General features: G+C 43.1%; 1 protein-coding gene across 1 annotated transcript; it reads left to right on the forward strand.

The window, feature by feature from the left end:
* Nucleotides 1-629: 629 nt before the first annotated feature.
* Nucleotides 630-15,475, forward strand: retreg3 (reticulophagy regulator family member 3). Its single transcript, XM_083648634.1, has 10 exons — nucleotides 630-682; nucleotides 928-1,197; nucleotides 4,626-4,732; nucleotides 5,632-5,662; nucleotides 5,767-5,893; nucleotides 6,068-6,152; nucleotides 6,615-6,752; nucleotides 8,223-8,302; nucleotides 10,253-10,391; nucleotides 11,918-15,475. Exons 2-10 carry the CDS (start codon nucleotides 941-943, stop codon nucleotides 12,451-12,453), a joined length of 1,500 nt encoding a protein of 499 aa, XP_083504760.1. The 5' UTR covers nucleotides 630-682; nucleotides 928-940; the 3' UTR covers nucleotides 12,454-15,475.
* The last annotated feature ends 372 nt before the right edge of the window (nucleotides 15,476-15,847 follow it).

The raw sequence follows: 15,847 nt of genomic DNA on the forward strand, positions 1-15,847 counted from the left end.
GTATTATGATTTTGCTGTTCCTTTACCTCAGTGGAAGTACTTACTGGTGTAAAATGTACTTTAAAAGCAAAAAGCACATAACTTAAAATGGAAGGTTGAATGTTGTGTTGTGATTTTAAAAATTAGATTTAAATCATCATGATCATCATCATCATAATTATAATAATGTATGTATGTATGGCATATCTCTGTAGTCAAGTTAAGGCATGCTAGGGCATGCTGGTACAATTGGTAACAATTTAAATTTACCTTTTTTTTCCACAGCAGCCATTTTTGTGTCTAAAAGGCAGGGTAAACAACACAGGTGCAACCAAAACATTAATGAGGGCCAACCTCAATCCATTTACGTGTTCCAGTGCTGGCCTGGGCTCTCATTAATGTTTTGGTTGCACCCGTGTTCAGCCTACCTTTTACACATAAAATGGCTGCTGTGCAAAAGGCCAATTAATTGTTGGATTTTCATTGTGATTGACATGTCTGGTTTAGTGCTAGCCAGCCTAGTTTCGTTGGCTGGTTGGTATCGTTTTTCCCATTCGACCTGAATGCAGCATGACAGAGATGGCCTGCGGATTCTGATTGGACGACTGAGGTCCACATGTGTTCACAGCCACCCTAAACAGAAAAACAGGTTGCGCCATATTGTCATATCGAGAGCGCTACACTTCTGCAAAATGACAATATAGTGAGTGCCAGGTGTTCTTACAATGTTATCACAGTTACGGCGACAAGCCTGCTTATTACATAACCAGACAGCTAGTGTTAGACGCTAGCACGATGATTCAGCTAGTCGCGCTAGCTTACTAGCATCTGTTAGCATACGTGTGTTAGCGGTAGCCGATCTTCTCCGATCTTCTCAGCTCAGCTGTCCTGCGGTGCTGTTTTGTCCCTCAAGCTCGTTACCGGTACACTAAAGTCTTTATTTTACAGGTTTTCTTAATCGATGCTAGACACTAAGATGGCGCACACTGGGGAAGACGCACCCAAGGGGGATGGTTCTGCAAAACAGGGGTCAAATGTGTGCCTGCGAAGCCGACCGTGCTCCAGCGAGAGAGACGGCCAGGTGCGGACTGTCAAAGCCTCTCTCCAGGCGAGCTTAGGACCGTACGAGCCCGTCCTCACCTACCTGCAGTCCGTCCTGGTGTGGGAACGACCCTTTCAGTGTATACTTCTGTACACAGTGGCCAACGTTGTGTTCTGGTAAGTTTCCGTTTGGTAACTGTAAGGTTAGTGCTACTTGATACCGAGGTTGCTTTTTCATTATTGTTTTACTGTACACAGTGTTATGGTAAGATAAACACAGGCAGGCCGTTATGCCAAAGGCCACGTGACTGCTTTTCCACAATGCAAACGTTTCACCGTCAATTCAAGACAAGGCAGATGGCGTGCTCGTATTGCTATTTATAGACGGGCAAAGCAGACTATAGTAAGTCAAAAATACTAATAAGACTGATCTAACTGGTGATTGTCATTTCCTTAATCCTAACCTCAGTGTGTTGGTGTTGATTATCCTATTTGCTAATTTGATTGTTGATGCTTGTGTTTGAGAGGCTGAATGTTTTTGGCTGGATCTATAGTTTATAAGAAGTCAATTGTGTTTTCAGAAGATAAGTAACAAGAATTTGATTATTGATGTTTCTCGTTGAATGTGGCATAGGGTTAACTAGCTCTTTATATAACAACAAGTATTGACACAAGATATAATGAGTTTCAGTCTGTCCTGTTGTCATGTATACCCTATACCTACAGGCACCTTCACATTAGGCCGAAACCATTAGTATACTGTACAAACAAGAAAAACACCCTGTTAAACAACATGTAGTAGAGAAGACTGTAACGGTAGAAAGTGTGGGACATGTATAATAAACATCAGAGTTGTTGCCTAAATCTGATGGCCTTGAGGTTGTTGTGTGCCAGGAACCAGTGACCTGAGGCCTGGGGGGAGAGAGAGGTCGGTCACCCTGTTCCCTCGGCTCAGGCATGCAGGCTTTATTTGATTAAACCGGTGGGCATGTCAGGCCATTCGTCCTCTCTCCCCTTTTACTTGTGCTTCAGCACACACTCAGCTGCACATGCTACTTTCAGCACACACCCAGCTGCACATGCTACTTTCAGCACAAACTCAGCTGCACAGGCTACTTTCAGCACACACACTCAGCTGCACAGGCTACTTTCAGCACACAGCCACACACTCAGCTGCACATGCTACTTTCAGCACAAACTCAGCTGCACATGCTACTTTCAGCACACACACTCAGCTGCACATGCTACTTTCAGCACAAACTCAGCTGCACAGACTACTTTCAGCACACACTAAGGTGCAGAGGCTACTTTCAGTCCATAGAGATGCCCAGACTAATGCCTGGAGTGAGTGGAAAAGGCAAGTCACATGTAGTATGGAGATGGGGAGGTGATATGGGTAACCTTTATGAGAGTAGCTGGTGTGGCCCAGGCTGCACAGTGGGAAATTCCCTGTCTTGGTTTTCACTCTGAAAGCACAATCCATTAGTATTACCGGGTTCCCACGCATACTGAAAACCTGGAAAGCAGTTGACCAATTTTCCAGTCATGGAAAACACATGGAAAATGAGAGAAATAATCAAATGTCATGGAAAATATTGTGTCCTGGAAAATAATTTCAACATTCTCCTATTTTCCTTTATCTGAGATTCTGAGAATTAACTACTAGGCTTAGGCTATCTATCAGAGCTCAGCAAAATGGATAACATTGCTATCTGAAAGGGCTAAGTTATGTTCAGGATCATATTAACGTTCAAATGGTTTGTGGACAAGAGTATTAATAGGCTCCTCTCAGTTATGTTGTGAATGCACCCTGAAGTCACGTCACATGGTAGCCCATGCAGGTTGGATGACATTGCAACTTAACTGGCTGAAACTGAATAATGTAAGTTACATTATCCTTCAAATGTAAATATTACCGGTAGTCACTTCTGGCTGGTAAGTGGTAACTGGTAGTTTTTGTTAGTTTTACACAAGAACATATCCAATCTTAAAAGTATGTTCCATCGCCATACATGTACATCTGCAGATGTGTTTGCATCTATTTGTCATAATTTGTCATGTTATTTCTAATCATGTAGGAGATGATCTCATAGATAAGTTATAGCCATGTCTTGAATCAGACTAGATCATCACTGAAAATGTCCTGGAAAATGATCTCTAGAAAAGAGTGGAAACCCTGTTCTACTTAGACATTTTGCCTTTGTTTACTGATTTACTTTCCTCACTGTAGCTGATTATGCAGTGCATACTGGCTAATAGCGGTGCATAATATGCACTGCTATCCCAAGTACTAATAGGCCTTGTTCTACCAACAAATTATTTTAGGTTAATCTCTTCTAACGGCTGATGGCAGAATCATGTTCCAACTTCCATTGTTGTGGCCATGAAACTGAAATCTTGTGATGTTCAAGTGGAGCACCACTCTGTGCCTGAATTATTCCTATTGTGTGAACACACACAACTCTCCCAAAGATCTGAACCAGAGAAATTAAGCCTGTTATTATCTGTACTGATATCAATATGAACCTGTTATCTGTAGTACTGATATCAAGATGTACAGTCTGCAGCTGCTCCAGTGTTAGTGAATGGGCCACAGAGCAAATGGAACACTCGTTTCATCCAAATGTCGTAATTTATATTTAATATAAATTATATTTACTATAAATACATCATTTAATATAAACCAGGCATCTCGATTCCTAGGCTCGCTCGCCCTGCAGCTCGCATAAGCAGCTCGGCTGCTGCATGGCCTCGCCTGCTCTATGGCGCGCGCACGTATGTGTGTTGCTCACAAAATGTTATTGCCCTTAAGTTTACATGCGCATGGGTGTGTGCGCGACTTAAAGTTTACGTCCATCAGTCTTATGACATCACTGATGACATCATCAGTGATTTATGACATCACTGATGACATCATCAGTGGGACAAAAATGGAAACAGAGAGAGAACAGAGCTTGCCCACATGCTCCCTTTTATAATAATAATAATAATAAAGGAGGATGGTGTAATTTACATTCGAACAGTAATATCAGGTCTGAACCAGAAGATTTTCTCTTCTTATCCTGTCCAACTCACTTTTGGTACCTTTTGTAATTCATCTTCTATGGGTTACTCATGAGCATAACACACACCAGGGAGTGGGATAAACGCTTCTTTCTCATTTCTGATTGAAACAGTGGATCACAAATACAGACCAGACTACTCACTGTACGCACATAGGAATGATACTGTAATACTGAATATTAGTGGTATGGTACTGTTGAAAGTGTGTGAGCATGTTCAACGGGAGTGAAATCTTGTCTATTGTCCTTTGTACAGTGTTCAGGTATAGGAGAGGGTCCTTGTCTAATATGGAGGAAAGATGAACATGTGATATTAGTTACTAACGACATGTAATTGTTTTGGCAAGACTTTTTATCATCACTCAAAAGGTTTTTGGTTAAAGATACATCAGCAAGTATTTAAGACAGAGTTTTATGAATAATTTAATAATTTAGCTGATATTCCAATACTGACAAGCAGAAAGTTGTTATTTTAACAGACATTGGGAATACTACTGCATGTTCATATGTGTGCTGACTGCTCCCTTTGTTGTGTCTCTGTAGGTTCTTTGCGTTGACCTCATTCCGCCTGCTGTTCCTGCTGGCTTCTGGTCTGGCCGTGGTGCTCTGTGTTGATACCTGGAGGAATAAGATCTGGCCTGAGATAAGAGGTGCCACAAGTTCCTCCCGTGGGCTTTCTTTGTTTCTGTGTTGTTAGGTTCACAGGTCTCTCCCCTGCCCTGTGCTGTTACAGCACCTGCTGTCTTCTCTCCGCTGCTCTGTGCTGTTACAGCACCTGCTGTCTTCTCTCCCCTGCTCTGTGCCGTTACAGCACCTGCTGTCTTATCTCCGCTGTTACAGCACCTGCTGTCTTCTCTCCCCTGCTCTGTGCCGTTACAGCACCTGCTGTCTTCTCTCCCCTGCTCTGTGCTGTTACAGCACCTGCTGTCTTCTGTCTTCTCTCCCCTGCTCTGTGCTGTTACAGCACCTGCTGTCTTCTCTCCCCTGCTCTGTGCTGTTACAGCACCTGCTGTCTTCTCTCCCCTGCTCTGTGCTGTTACAGCACCTGCTGTCTTCTCTCCCCTGCTCTGTGCTGTTAACAGCACCTGCTGTCTTCTTGGCTTCCTTCTGTTAATGGTACCAAAGGTCTAGTTTGCCATTCCTCTGTTTTCTGTAATTGAAAATTAACACACTTTTACTATCAGGGTAGATGTGTAATCTGCTGTCAGCACTCGCTCTAGACATTACAAGTGATAGGGGCCAACATAATCTGCTCGATACAATTAATCTTCCCATTGAGCTTTTGTTACACACTGAGTGTATAGTCGATTGACCGGCTGAATCCAGGTGAAAGTTATTGATTTCACATATAAATTTCGTTTTCATACTTCAGAGATCGTAAATGAATAGGAGGAGACAAGGTAAAGCAATTGAGACACTGTACAGGTGAAACTTGACAGGTGAAACTTGATGAGGTTATTTGTAATATTGTGTATGTTGATATATAATATTGAGGTGCATTGTGCTCTTTGAGGTTTCTCAAGGTGATATATATTCTTTCCCTCCACAGTCAAAATATTGGATGAATCAGAAAATGAAAGGTATGCTACCATCCTTCCCCTACTGTAACCACCTGCCAGTGTTGTCATGACGATGACTGATGATGATGAGGATAACGATGTTATCGGTGTGTCTGTCTCTGTAGCTGGGGTCTGGTGCAGCCCGGCATCCTCAGTGTGCCTGAACTGTGCCACCACCTTGCTGAGGCCTGGGTCAGCGGAGCGGCCTTCGCCTCCAGCATGGTGCAGTACAAACAACTGAACCCAGGCAAGGTAAAGACCCGCCGCAAACTCACACGTGCATTTATTTGACATGGCACAAGCCAATACAATTAATGAATAATCTTGCCAGTTTCACATGTCAGCATTGCCTAAGTACACCATAGTTGACATTGTAGGTACTTGCAGTAGTTAATTGCACATGCATTTTGTTTTTGTGTGTGTCAGTTTTGCATCCTGACCTGTGGAGTACTCGCCTGTCTGGCTGTGGTTGGACGCTACATTCCTGGATTGGTGCTCTCCTACTCTGCTGGTGAGTCCAAGTAGTTTTATCCGGTCCTAACTACAGGCCCGGCCCATTCAGAGGACTATATTGGCAGGGAACCTCAGCCTGACTGGTCCTTTTAAAAATGCATGGGTGGTGAAACCAGATCTCTGGGGCGTTGGTACCAGGGCCTAGCCTGAGAGGTGATTAAAGCCAGGGTGAGACACACAAGGAGGGAGAGAATGAGGGAGGGAGCCAGTTAGATGCTAAGGAGGTCAGGCTGAGAAAGAGCTAATCTCCGTCGTCTATAACAGTACACAGCATGTTAACTCCCTGTGGCTCCCTCTGCTTCACTCTGTCTGCCTCGCTGTTCAATCTTACATGGACTCTCTGTGAGGAGAGTGACTCAAACTTCATATATTGAGTTAAGTCTGTATAAACCACAAATTCATGTGTTTATCCCTTGTCCCAAACAACAAAACAGCTATTCTTTCTTTCCCTCTCCTCTAGTGTTAGTTGTTCTCCTGGCTCCTCTGGCAGCCTACCACAGGGTTTTGCAGCATGTGTGTGTGAAGCTGGAGCCAGTCCTGCAGCGGCTGGACTTCAGTGTCCGCGGATACATGATGTCAAAGCCTATTGATAATCAGTGTAAGTAAGATACATTATGTCAAAGCCTATTGATAATCAGTGTGAGTAAGATACATGATGTCAAAGCCTGTTGATAATCAGTGTGAGTAAGATACATGATGTCAAAGCCTGTTGATAATCAGTGTGAGTAAGATACATGATGTCAAAGCCTGTTGATAATCAGTGTGAGTAAGATACATGATGTCAAAGCCTGTTGATAATCCGTGTCAGTAAGATACATTATGTCAAAGCCCATTGATATTATAATCAGTGTCAGTAAGATACATGATGTCAAAGCCTACTGATAATCAGTGTCAGTAAGATACATGATGTCAAAGCCCATTGATATTATAATCAGTGTCAGTAAGATACATGATGTCAAAGCCTACTGATAATCCGTGTCAGTAAGATACATGATGTCAAAGCCCATTGATATTATAATCAGTGTCAGTAAGATACATGATGTCAAAGCCTACTGATAATCAGTGTCAGTAAGATACAGTGTCAAAGCCTACTGATAATCAGTGTAAGATACATGATGTCAAAGCCTACTGATAATCAGTGTCAGTAAGATACATGATGTCAAAGCCTACTGATAATCAGTGTCAGTAAGATACATGACATCAAAGCCTATTGATAATCAGTGTAAGTAAGATACATTATGTCAAAGCCTATTGATAATCAGTGTAAGATACATGATGTCAAAGCCTGTTGATGATCAGTGTAAGTAAGATACATGATGTCAAAGCCTGTTGATAATCAGTGTAAGATACATGATGTCAAAGCCTGTTGATAATCAGTGTAAGATACATGATGTCAAAGCCTGTTGATGATCAGTGTAAGTAAGATACATGATGTCAAAGCCCATTGATGTTATAATCCGTGTCAGTAAGATACATGATGTCAAAGCCTACTGATAATCAGTGTAAGTAAGATACATTAGGTCAAAGCCTACTGATAATCAGTGTAAGTAAGATACATTAGGTCAAAGCCCATTGATATTATAATCAGTGTCAGTAAGATACATGACGTCAAAGCCTATTGATAATCAGTGTAAGTAAGATACATTATGTCAAAGCCTGTTGATAATCAGTGTAAGTAAGATACATTATGTCAAAGCCTGTTGATAATCAGTGTAAGTAAGATACATTATGTCAAAGCCTGTTGATAATCAGTGTAAGTAAGATACATTATGTCAAAGCCTGTTGATAATCAGTGTAAGTAAGATACATGATCATTGAATGCAGTTTTGAGTCAGTGGAGATGATCATGAGTTGAATACCCCGGTAGTTGTAAGCATGTTTGACCATATCACAGCCTGTCTTGGCATCACTAATGTAAATTTCTCCCTAAACCAGTTATCCCGTATACTGGAATTTCAATTTGAATTAGTGGCAATTTTCTCTCTCCCACTTTAATCTGTCTGTCTCAAGTGCGTACCTTAATCTATATGAACTTTGGTCTGTATGTGTTTGTCGTTTTTCTCTGCAGTCTTGCGTAAACCCATTCGCGGCACAGCCTCTGGTGAAGCCAGTGACAGTGAGGAGGAGTTGGCTGCTTTCTGCCCGGCGGTACGTCCGTTTCATTTCAAAAGCTGCTCAGTATTTTAGTTAAGCTGTCACTGTTTCCGTTGACATCATTGTTTTCTGTTGCCAGAATTTGTAAGTGTTAGGGCCCGACTTACATGGCCTTTTAGGTGTGGAAACATTACACATAATAAATCTAAAATATCTCGGCCAATGAGCATTTTTTATGCCTCCGCCGGTGACAGCCGTATAGCCGGGGGTGTTATGATTTCGGATTGTTCATCTGTCCGTATGTACGTACGTCCTATTCTCGTTAACGTGATATCTCAGGAGGGAGTTTCTTCAAATTTAGCACAAACGTCCACTTGGACTCAAGGATGAACTGATTACAATTTTGTGGTCAAAGGTCACTGTAACCACACAAAAGATGTTTTGGCCATAAATCAAGAATTCATACGCTAATAAGGATAGAATTTCATACAAATGTCTAATAGGATAAAATGATGAAGTGATCACAATAGACACTTTCACGGGGGCCATTTTGTGTCAAAAAGGCAGAATAAACACAGGTGCAAGCAAAACACTAATGAGGGTTTCCAAATTCCAATCATGGAAGTTTGAAACCCTCATTAGTGTTTTGCTTGCACCTGTGTTTACCCTGCCTTTTCGACACAAAATGGCCCCCATGAGAAGGGTCTATAATTTGCTTACCACTGTAGCTGAGAAAACGATATTGGGTCATTCTACAAAAACATTGCTGTCACTTCTGCAGACACCAAAAGCTAATACTGTACCGGTGGTCACATTAATCTCACTACTATAATAAGGCGGCAGGGGTTCCACTCTGCTCCACGGCGCTCAGTTGATCAACTGCGAGCAGCTAGAAATGAGTGCAAAGCGCGCAATATTTCTAGTTATATTGATTTGGTTCCAAAGATACTTGTCTGAGTCCACCCTCATCACGTCCTCTCCCGGGATGACAACCAGGACAGAGGGCCTCCTGTTCCTCTGGTAGTCCACCACAAGCTCATTGGTTTTGCTGATATTGAGCTTCAGGTGATTGTCGTTGCACCATGTGACAAAGCTCTCCATCAGTCGTCTGTACTCATTCTAAGTGAAGACAGTATTTTTCTCATTGGAAATTATTCACTGGAATCATTCATGTCAATATAGCGATAACTTCCATTTCGCTATTCTATTGGAGCTTTAAAGATAGCCATGCTTTTCAAGGGTTTTCCCAAAAGGTAAAGTAAAGTCCCAACGATTGTCACACACCTGAGTGTGCGAAATTTGTTCTCCGCATTTGACCCATCCCCTGGGGAAGCAGTGAGCAGCAGCAGTATCCTGTAGTGATACTAATATTAGTTTTTCCTGTGTCGTTTTTCTCAATTAAATACAGTACATGATAATGCTAATGGTGGATGCAGACATTGACATTGGTTGCAATTTTCAAATATTTCAATAGTTGACAATTATTATTTTTTGACTGAATCCAGTGTTTTCTTTGATTTTAACTTATATGTTATTCCTCTTTTGTCATACTTGAATTGTTACTATTTTGAAAAGCCAATAATTGTGTGATTCTTGAGAGACTGTTGCTCCTGTATATCTGACTGTAGCCAGTACTCAGGCAAACTCATCATTGATACGAGTTCATGAGTAGTGTGTTTGTAATGAAGCCTGCAGAGTGTCAGTGAGGGAGAAAAGACACTTAAAGAGAGAAAGGTGGCAACGCAGGGTGCTGAAAGTTTATAGTGTAGTGTGGACTAACATTTGAATTAAGATAAGATTGAACACTTTCTTGTCCGTTTACACAAGCGTTTGTCTTGCATCACATGCTCCACAATAAACACATAAACAATCTGACAGCACAACAGATGGATAGACATCTGATATAAAGAACATCTGTTGTCCTTGCACAACATAGATACACAAATATCCATCACACATCATGATTACAATTTAAAATCTAATCAACCTTTTTGTCTCTCCTAGTTTGACGATGCTGTTGTTGCCAAGGAACTTGCGCTGACCGACTCTGAGCACTCTGATGCTGAGGTGTCCTACACTGATAATGGGACATTCAACCTGTCCCGCGGCCAGACTCCGCTCACAGAGGGCTCTGAAGGCAAGTGTACACTGACTGCTCACAGAGGGCTCTGAAGGCAAGTGTACACTGACTGCTCACAGAGGGCTCTGAAGGCAAGTGTACACTGACTGCTCACAGAGGGCTCTGAAGGCAAGTACACACTGACTGCTCACAGAGGGCTCTGAAGGCAAGTACACACTGACTGCTCACAGAGGGCTCTGAAGGCAAGTACACACTGACTGCTCACATAGGGCTCTGAAGGCAAGTATACAGTGACTACTCACAGAGGGCTCTGAAGGCAAGTACACACTGACTGCTCACAGAGGGCTCTGAAGGCAAGTACACACTGACTGCTCACAGAGGGGTCTGAAGGCAAGTACACACTGACTGCTCACAGAGGGCTCTGAAGGAAAGTACACACTGACTGCTCACAGAGGGCTCTGAAGGCAAGTACACACTGACTGCTCACAGAGGGCTCTGAAGGCAAGTACACACTGACTGCTCACAGAGGGGTCTGAAGGCAAGTACACACTGACTGCTCACAGAGGACTCTGAAGGCAAGTACACACTGACTGCTCACAGAGGGCTCTGAAGGCAAGTACACACTGACTGCTCACAGAGGGCTCTGAAGGCAAGTACACACTGACTGCTCACAGAGGGCTGTGAAGGCAAGTACACACTGACTGCTCACAGAGGGCTCTGAAGGCAAGTACACACTGACTGCTCACAGAGGGCTCTGAAGGCAAGTACACAGTGACTGCTCACAGAGGGCTCTGAAGGCAAGTTTACACTGACTGCTCACAGAGGACTCTGAAGGCAAGTACACACTGACTGCTCACAGAGGGCTCTGAAGGCAAGTTTACACTGACTGCTCACAGAGGACTCTGAAGGCAAGTACACACTGACTGCTCACAGAGGACTCTGAAGGCAAGTACACACTGACTGCTCACAGAGGGCTCTGAAGGCAAGTACACACTGACTGCTCACAGAGGGCTCTGAAGGCAAGTATACACTGACTGCTCACAGAGGGCTCTGAAGGCAAGTGTACACTGACTGCTCACAGAGGGCTCTGAAGGCAAGTGTACACTGACTGCTCACAGAGGACTCTGAAGGCAAGTACACACTGACTGCTCACAGAGGGCTCTGAAGGCAAGTACACACTGACTGCTCACAGAGGGCTCTGAAGGCAAGTGTACACTGACTGCTCACAGAGGACTCTGAAGGCAAGTGTACACTGACTGCTCACAGGATTCTGAAGGCAAGTACACACTGACTGCTCACAGAGGACTCTGAAGGCAACTACACACTGACTGCTCAGTGCTCACAGAGGACTCTGAAGGCAAGTGTACACTGACTGCTCACAGAGGACTCTGAAGGCAAGTACACACTGACTGCTCACAGAGGGCTCTGAAGGCAAGTACACACTGACTGCTCACAGAGGACTCTGAAGGCAAGTGTACACTGACTGCTCACAGAGGACTCTGAAGGCATACACACTTAATGCTGATGTGGGTTGTTGTTGTTGGAGATGTCTTGTTCCTGACCGTACCCCTGTCTGTCTCCTTGGTCAGATCTTGACAGACACAGTGATGGTGAGGAATCCTTTGCTCGGGACCTCCCAGACTTCCCCTCCATAAACCCAGATGCCACTCTGATGGACGACGACGATGACACCAGCATCGGGCTGCCTAGTCTGGGTCTGTCCGGGATGGCCGGTCACCGGGCTTCGGTGCTGGACATGGACGCTCACCTGGACTCGGACCAGGAGGATCTGGATACGGAGCTCTCCCTCAGCGGCCTGCCGCTCGCCTCTGATTTTGCGGGCGAAATCGCCGGAGTCATCGCCAGCAACATGATCCAGGCGGCGCTGGCCGGGGCCCTGCAGCCTCGGCAACGCAGAGAGGCCCCCCCCAGGGCCGGGGCCCACCGCAGCTACCGCAAGCAGTCCAGCTCTGAGCTGGACACAGACTTGGATGGAGAGGACTTTGAAATGCTGGATCAGTCTGAACTGAACCAGATGGATCCCTTTGGGGGAGCAGGGGGCGCTAGACGGGGAGATAGCCAGGGGTCCAATTTCCTGTCCAGCCTCCTGGGGAAACCGCAGTGAGGGTGTGTGTGTGTGTGTGCATGCATGGATCTTAATGAACAGTGTATATGTTGATGAACTACGTGTGTGCGTGTGTACATGTGCATCTTAATGATCAGTATATATGTTGATGAGCTGTGTGTGGTGTGTACACACGAGAGATGATTTTAGGTTCCAGCAGCCCTACTTATCATTGGCATCAGTTGATATCACACTGTGAAGTACTTTTTTTCTATTTTACTTTTCAACCTCTTTCTCGTGCTTTTAACGTAAACCTCACCTGACGCTGCCAGATGGTTTGTTTTCATGTAACTATCTGGGAACGAGTTGTCAGGAAAACGTTTCAAAGGGCAGGCACTTTCAAAAAATACCTGGCAGGTGATTGGTTGAACCGACCATTGCTCGGCTCGCCTCCCTCCTCATAGCATGCTGATTGGTGCGGACCCCTGGTGGTTTGGATTCAAAACAAATAGATTGGAGCGTGGCAAGATGGATTTGTCATGTGATCAGGATCTCATGATCTCACGTGAATCCAGCTGCCTCGCAAGGTTAATGTAAATGTAAACCATCCCGAAAACTTTTATTTTGTAGGCTGAGCAATAGGAAATTGAACGACAACAAAACCATCTCGAAACATTAAATGAACCAGCATTATTGAGCCTTGTTGCAGTCATGTGATTTTACGCGCCTGTAGGTTAAAAGGGTCCTTTGTTGATCACTAGGAATGAAACCGTTCTCTGCCTGGAGGTGTAGACAGACATACAGGGCTATTTAACATGGGACCAAATATGACATTCCTGTTGGTTTGCATTGACAAATTGTTTTACAGATTTACACAACCTCCAACTGAAAAGTTTGAGCACTATCTCTTCGGTATTGACATCATTTTGTGTTCAAGTTTATTTAGTGATTGGGAAAAATGGCAATGAAGCTGATATTGGTGTTTACAAGGCGAAACGATCAAGAAGAGCCCGATTGTTAATCTTCCCCGGCACTCTTTCAGAAGCAGCGGTTCACCAGGCTGCTGCTGACATTTAGTGCACTTCCTGTCTTCTCAGGTAGCATGCGGCTCTGCTCTATTTGAAGACAACCTGCTGCATTTCATGTGAATTGTTTACGGAGATTCATTCACATCTTTTTTTAAGCACTTGTCAGTAGCTGTGGATCTGAATAGCATGGTCTTCGATGATGAAGCACGGTGTACTATTTTGATTGAAGCTTCAATTACTGCTCGTGCATTTTTCATTTCTGTTTTCCATTTTTCTTCCTGTGTTTATCCTTTTGAAGACATCGTCACACATTTTCGAAAGCTTATTTGATCTATTTTACAGAGAGAATGTGACAGTATAGTCTTAAGTAGGGCTGGGTATCTGTACTCGAAACCTTTAAGGTATCGACCAAGTAGTATTGAAACTCTCCAGTCAAATGATACCTGCATTCGATCATTTTTGTACACAGATCTAGGCTGGAAAAATACTATTTTGCTATTTTGCTGTGATTGACCCACTACAACCTACAGTCTGTGGTGGTGAGGTCGAGTGCGGTGTATGTGATGGAGTTGACAGTTCAGCGTACTGAGATGCCACCAAAGCGTTCAAAAAGCGTATTGAATGAAGTATCGGTATCACTTTAAGGGTACTGGTATTGCAATTTTGTAAACAATACCCAGCCTTCGTCTTAAGGTACCAGACCCAGAGGAATTTAGGATGATATGTTGAGATGTTTGATGCTCATTGCATTATGGATGTGTACTTCAATGCCAGGTATGCATCCTGTTTTTCTTTGTGTGAATGAGGAGTTAAATAAGTTTCATTTTCTTCAGTACAGCTCAATGAACATATTGTGTCCATGTTGGATGAGCCCTCACAGGTTTATTTGTTTTGTTCTTGTTCAATAGGAATATTTCAGCTTCATCTTTGTCCCCATTTTTGTATCTCATGTAGTTAGACAGCCATGCTGATCTTTTAAAGAGAAAAATCTAATATTCTTCAATCCATTTACTGTTGTAGGGGGAAACTAGCCTGGTGTCCAGACCCCTATCACAGTTAGGGGCTGGATACCAGGCTAGCGGAAAACGTGTTTACATGAAAAGCTGGTATAGAAACTTTTCCTGATAGCCTATTTAAAAAAGTGTGTGCTTGTAGCACATGGGAGAAGTTAGCCTTGGAGGCTTTCTGTCAGAAAACCATGACGCAGAACAGAGGAATCGCCATACAACTCTTCAAACATGTTTCATTGCATTTTTATTTTTATCGTGTCGTATTTCTGTCGTGCGTCATGGCTTTCTGACGGAAAGTATCCAGGGCTAACTTCTCCCATGTGCGAGTTTGCACAGGTTTAAAATCAGCTTGTTATTGTATACGAAATGAAAACAGGGGTGCCGTAAACATTATTTTCTGCTGGTCAGCCTGATTTCCCTGGACAAACAAAGCCATCTATTATGTTTTTATGTCAAAACGTTAAAATGGGAACGGCAATTGGCCATTCAGACTTAAATGAGCTGCAGCTGGGATTTACTGAAATACGTATTTCAAACAATCAGACTGAGAATGCTGGCTTTTAATAGAGAAAAACAAATTGCTCCATTTCATTGTCATTTTTAAAAGGAAATCATAGCTGTGGGGGATTTAGTACAATAGATAGAACTGCTGGATCCACGTTTATGGAGATGGACTAGAAAAAATGTGAATTGATGGGAAATTGTTGGATTTTGAGACTGAAGAAGAGTTCCGACCTGGTATTAACATGCATTTTGGGTGATCATATAGGTGTGAACGCACCCAAGATGTATTGAGGACTCATCGGGATCCAATCACCAGACCACATTGTTAATACACGTTACACGTTAAGGCACATGTTAATACCAGGTCTGAACAAGGGCAAGGCCGATGACTTGCTTCAATCATTTCAGTTTTAACAAGAATGTTGCTCATTGTTGCTCCATGAACAGTCTGTTCCTAAATATGAGTGATCTATAGTCAGTATAATGTAATGTGCACAGTAGTGAATTTTCCTCTGTATAATTGGTTTTGATATGTTTTGATGTGCAAATCCTATTAAATAAAATGTTTGCAATTAGGTTTGTGGATTATACTTTATTTAAAAACGTATAATTGTGTTTGTGGTTTGGGATAATGATGTTGGAGCTACTAGACTGCAGGAACAGAGAAGACTCAAATTAAAAATGATTTGACATTTATTGTCTTCTAAAACTGCCTCAGAAAAATGAATAGATAAAATCCTAGTGTGAATAGGAACAATAAACCAGCCACTGAGCTAGAGAATTGAAAGAAAAACGCCACAGGGGGGTCATTTACACTTGGACACTGGATTAAGCTTGTTTTATACACGTATCTGTCAATTCAGGCCAGGCTCAGTTTTTACCTACTGTGCCATGAGAGGAGGAAAAATGAAG

Source organism: Poromitra crassiceps (assembly GCF_964638095.1).
Source record: "Poromitra crassiceps genome assembly, chromosome: 13".
NCBI classification, from domain to species: domain Eukaryota; kingdom Metazoa; phylum Chordata; class Actinopteri; order Beryciformes; family Melamphaidae; genus Poromitra; species Poromitra crassiceps.

Excerpts from the sequence above, each read along its gene's own strand:
- retreg3 (XM_083648634.1), top strand. The coding sequence starts at position 941 with ATGCTAGACACTAAGATGGCGCACACTGGGGAAGACGCACCCAAGGGG. Across the intron at positions 6,153-6,614 it reads GGTGCTCTCCTACTCTGCTG|TGTTAGTTGTTCTCCTGGCT; the intron begins GTGAGTCCAAGT and ends CCTCTCCTCTAG. Across the intron at positions 8,303-10,252 it reads TGGCTGCTTTCTGCCCGGCG|TTTGACGATGCTGTTGTTGC; the intron begins GTACGTCCGTTT and ends TGTCTCTCCTAG.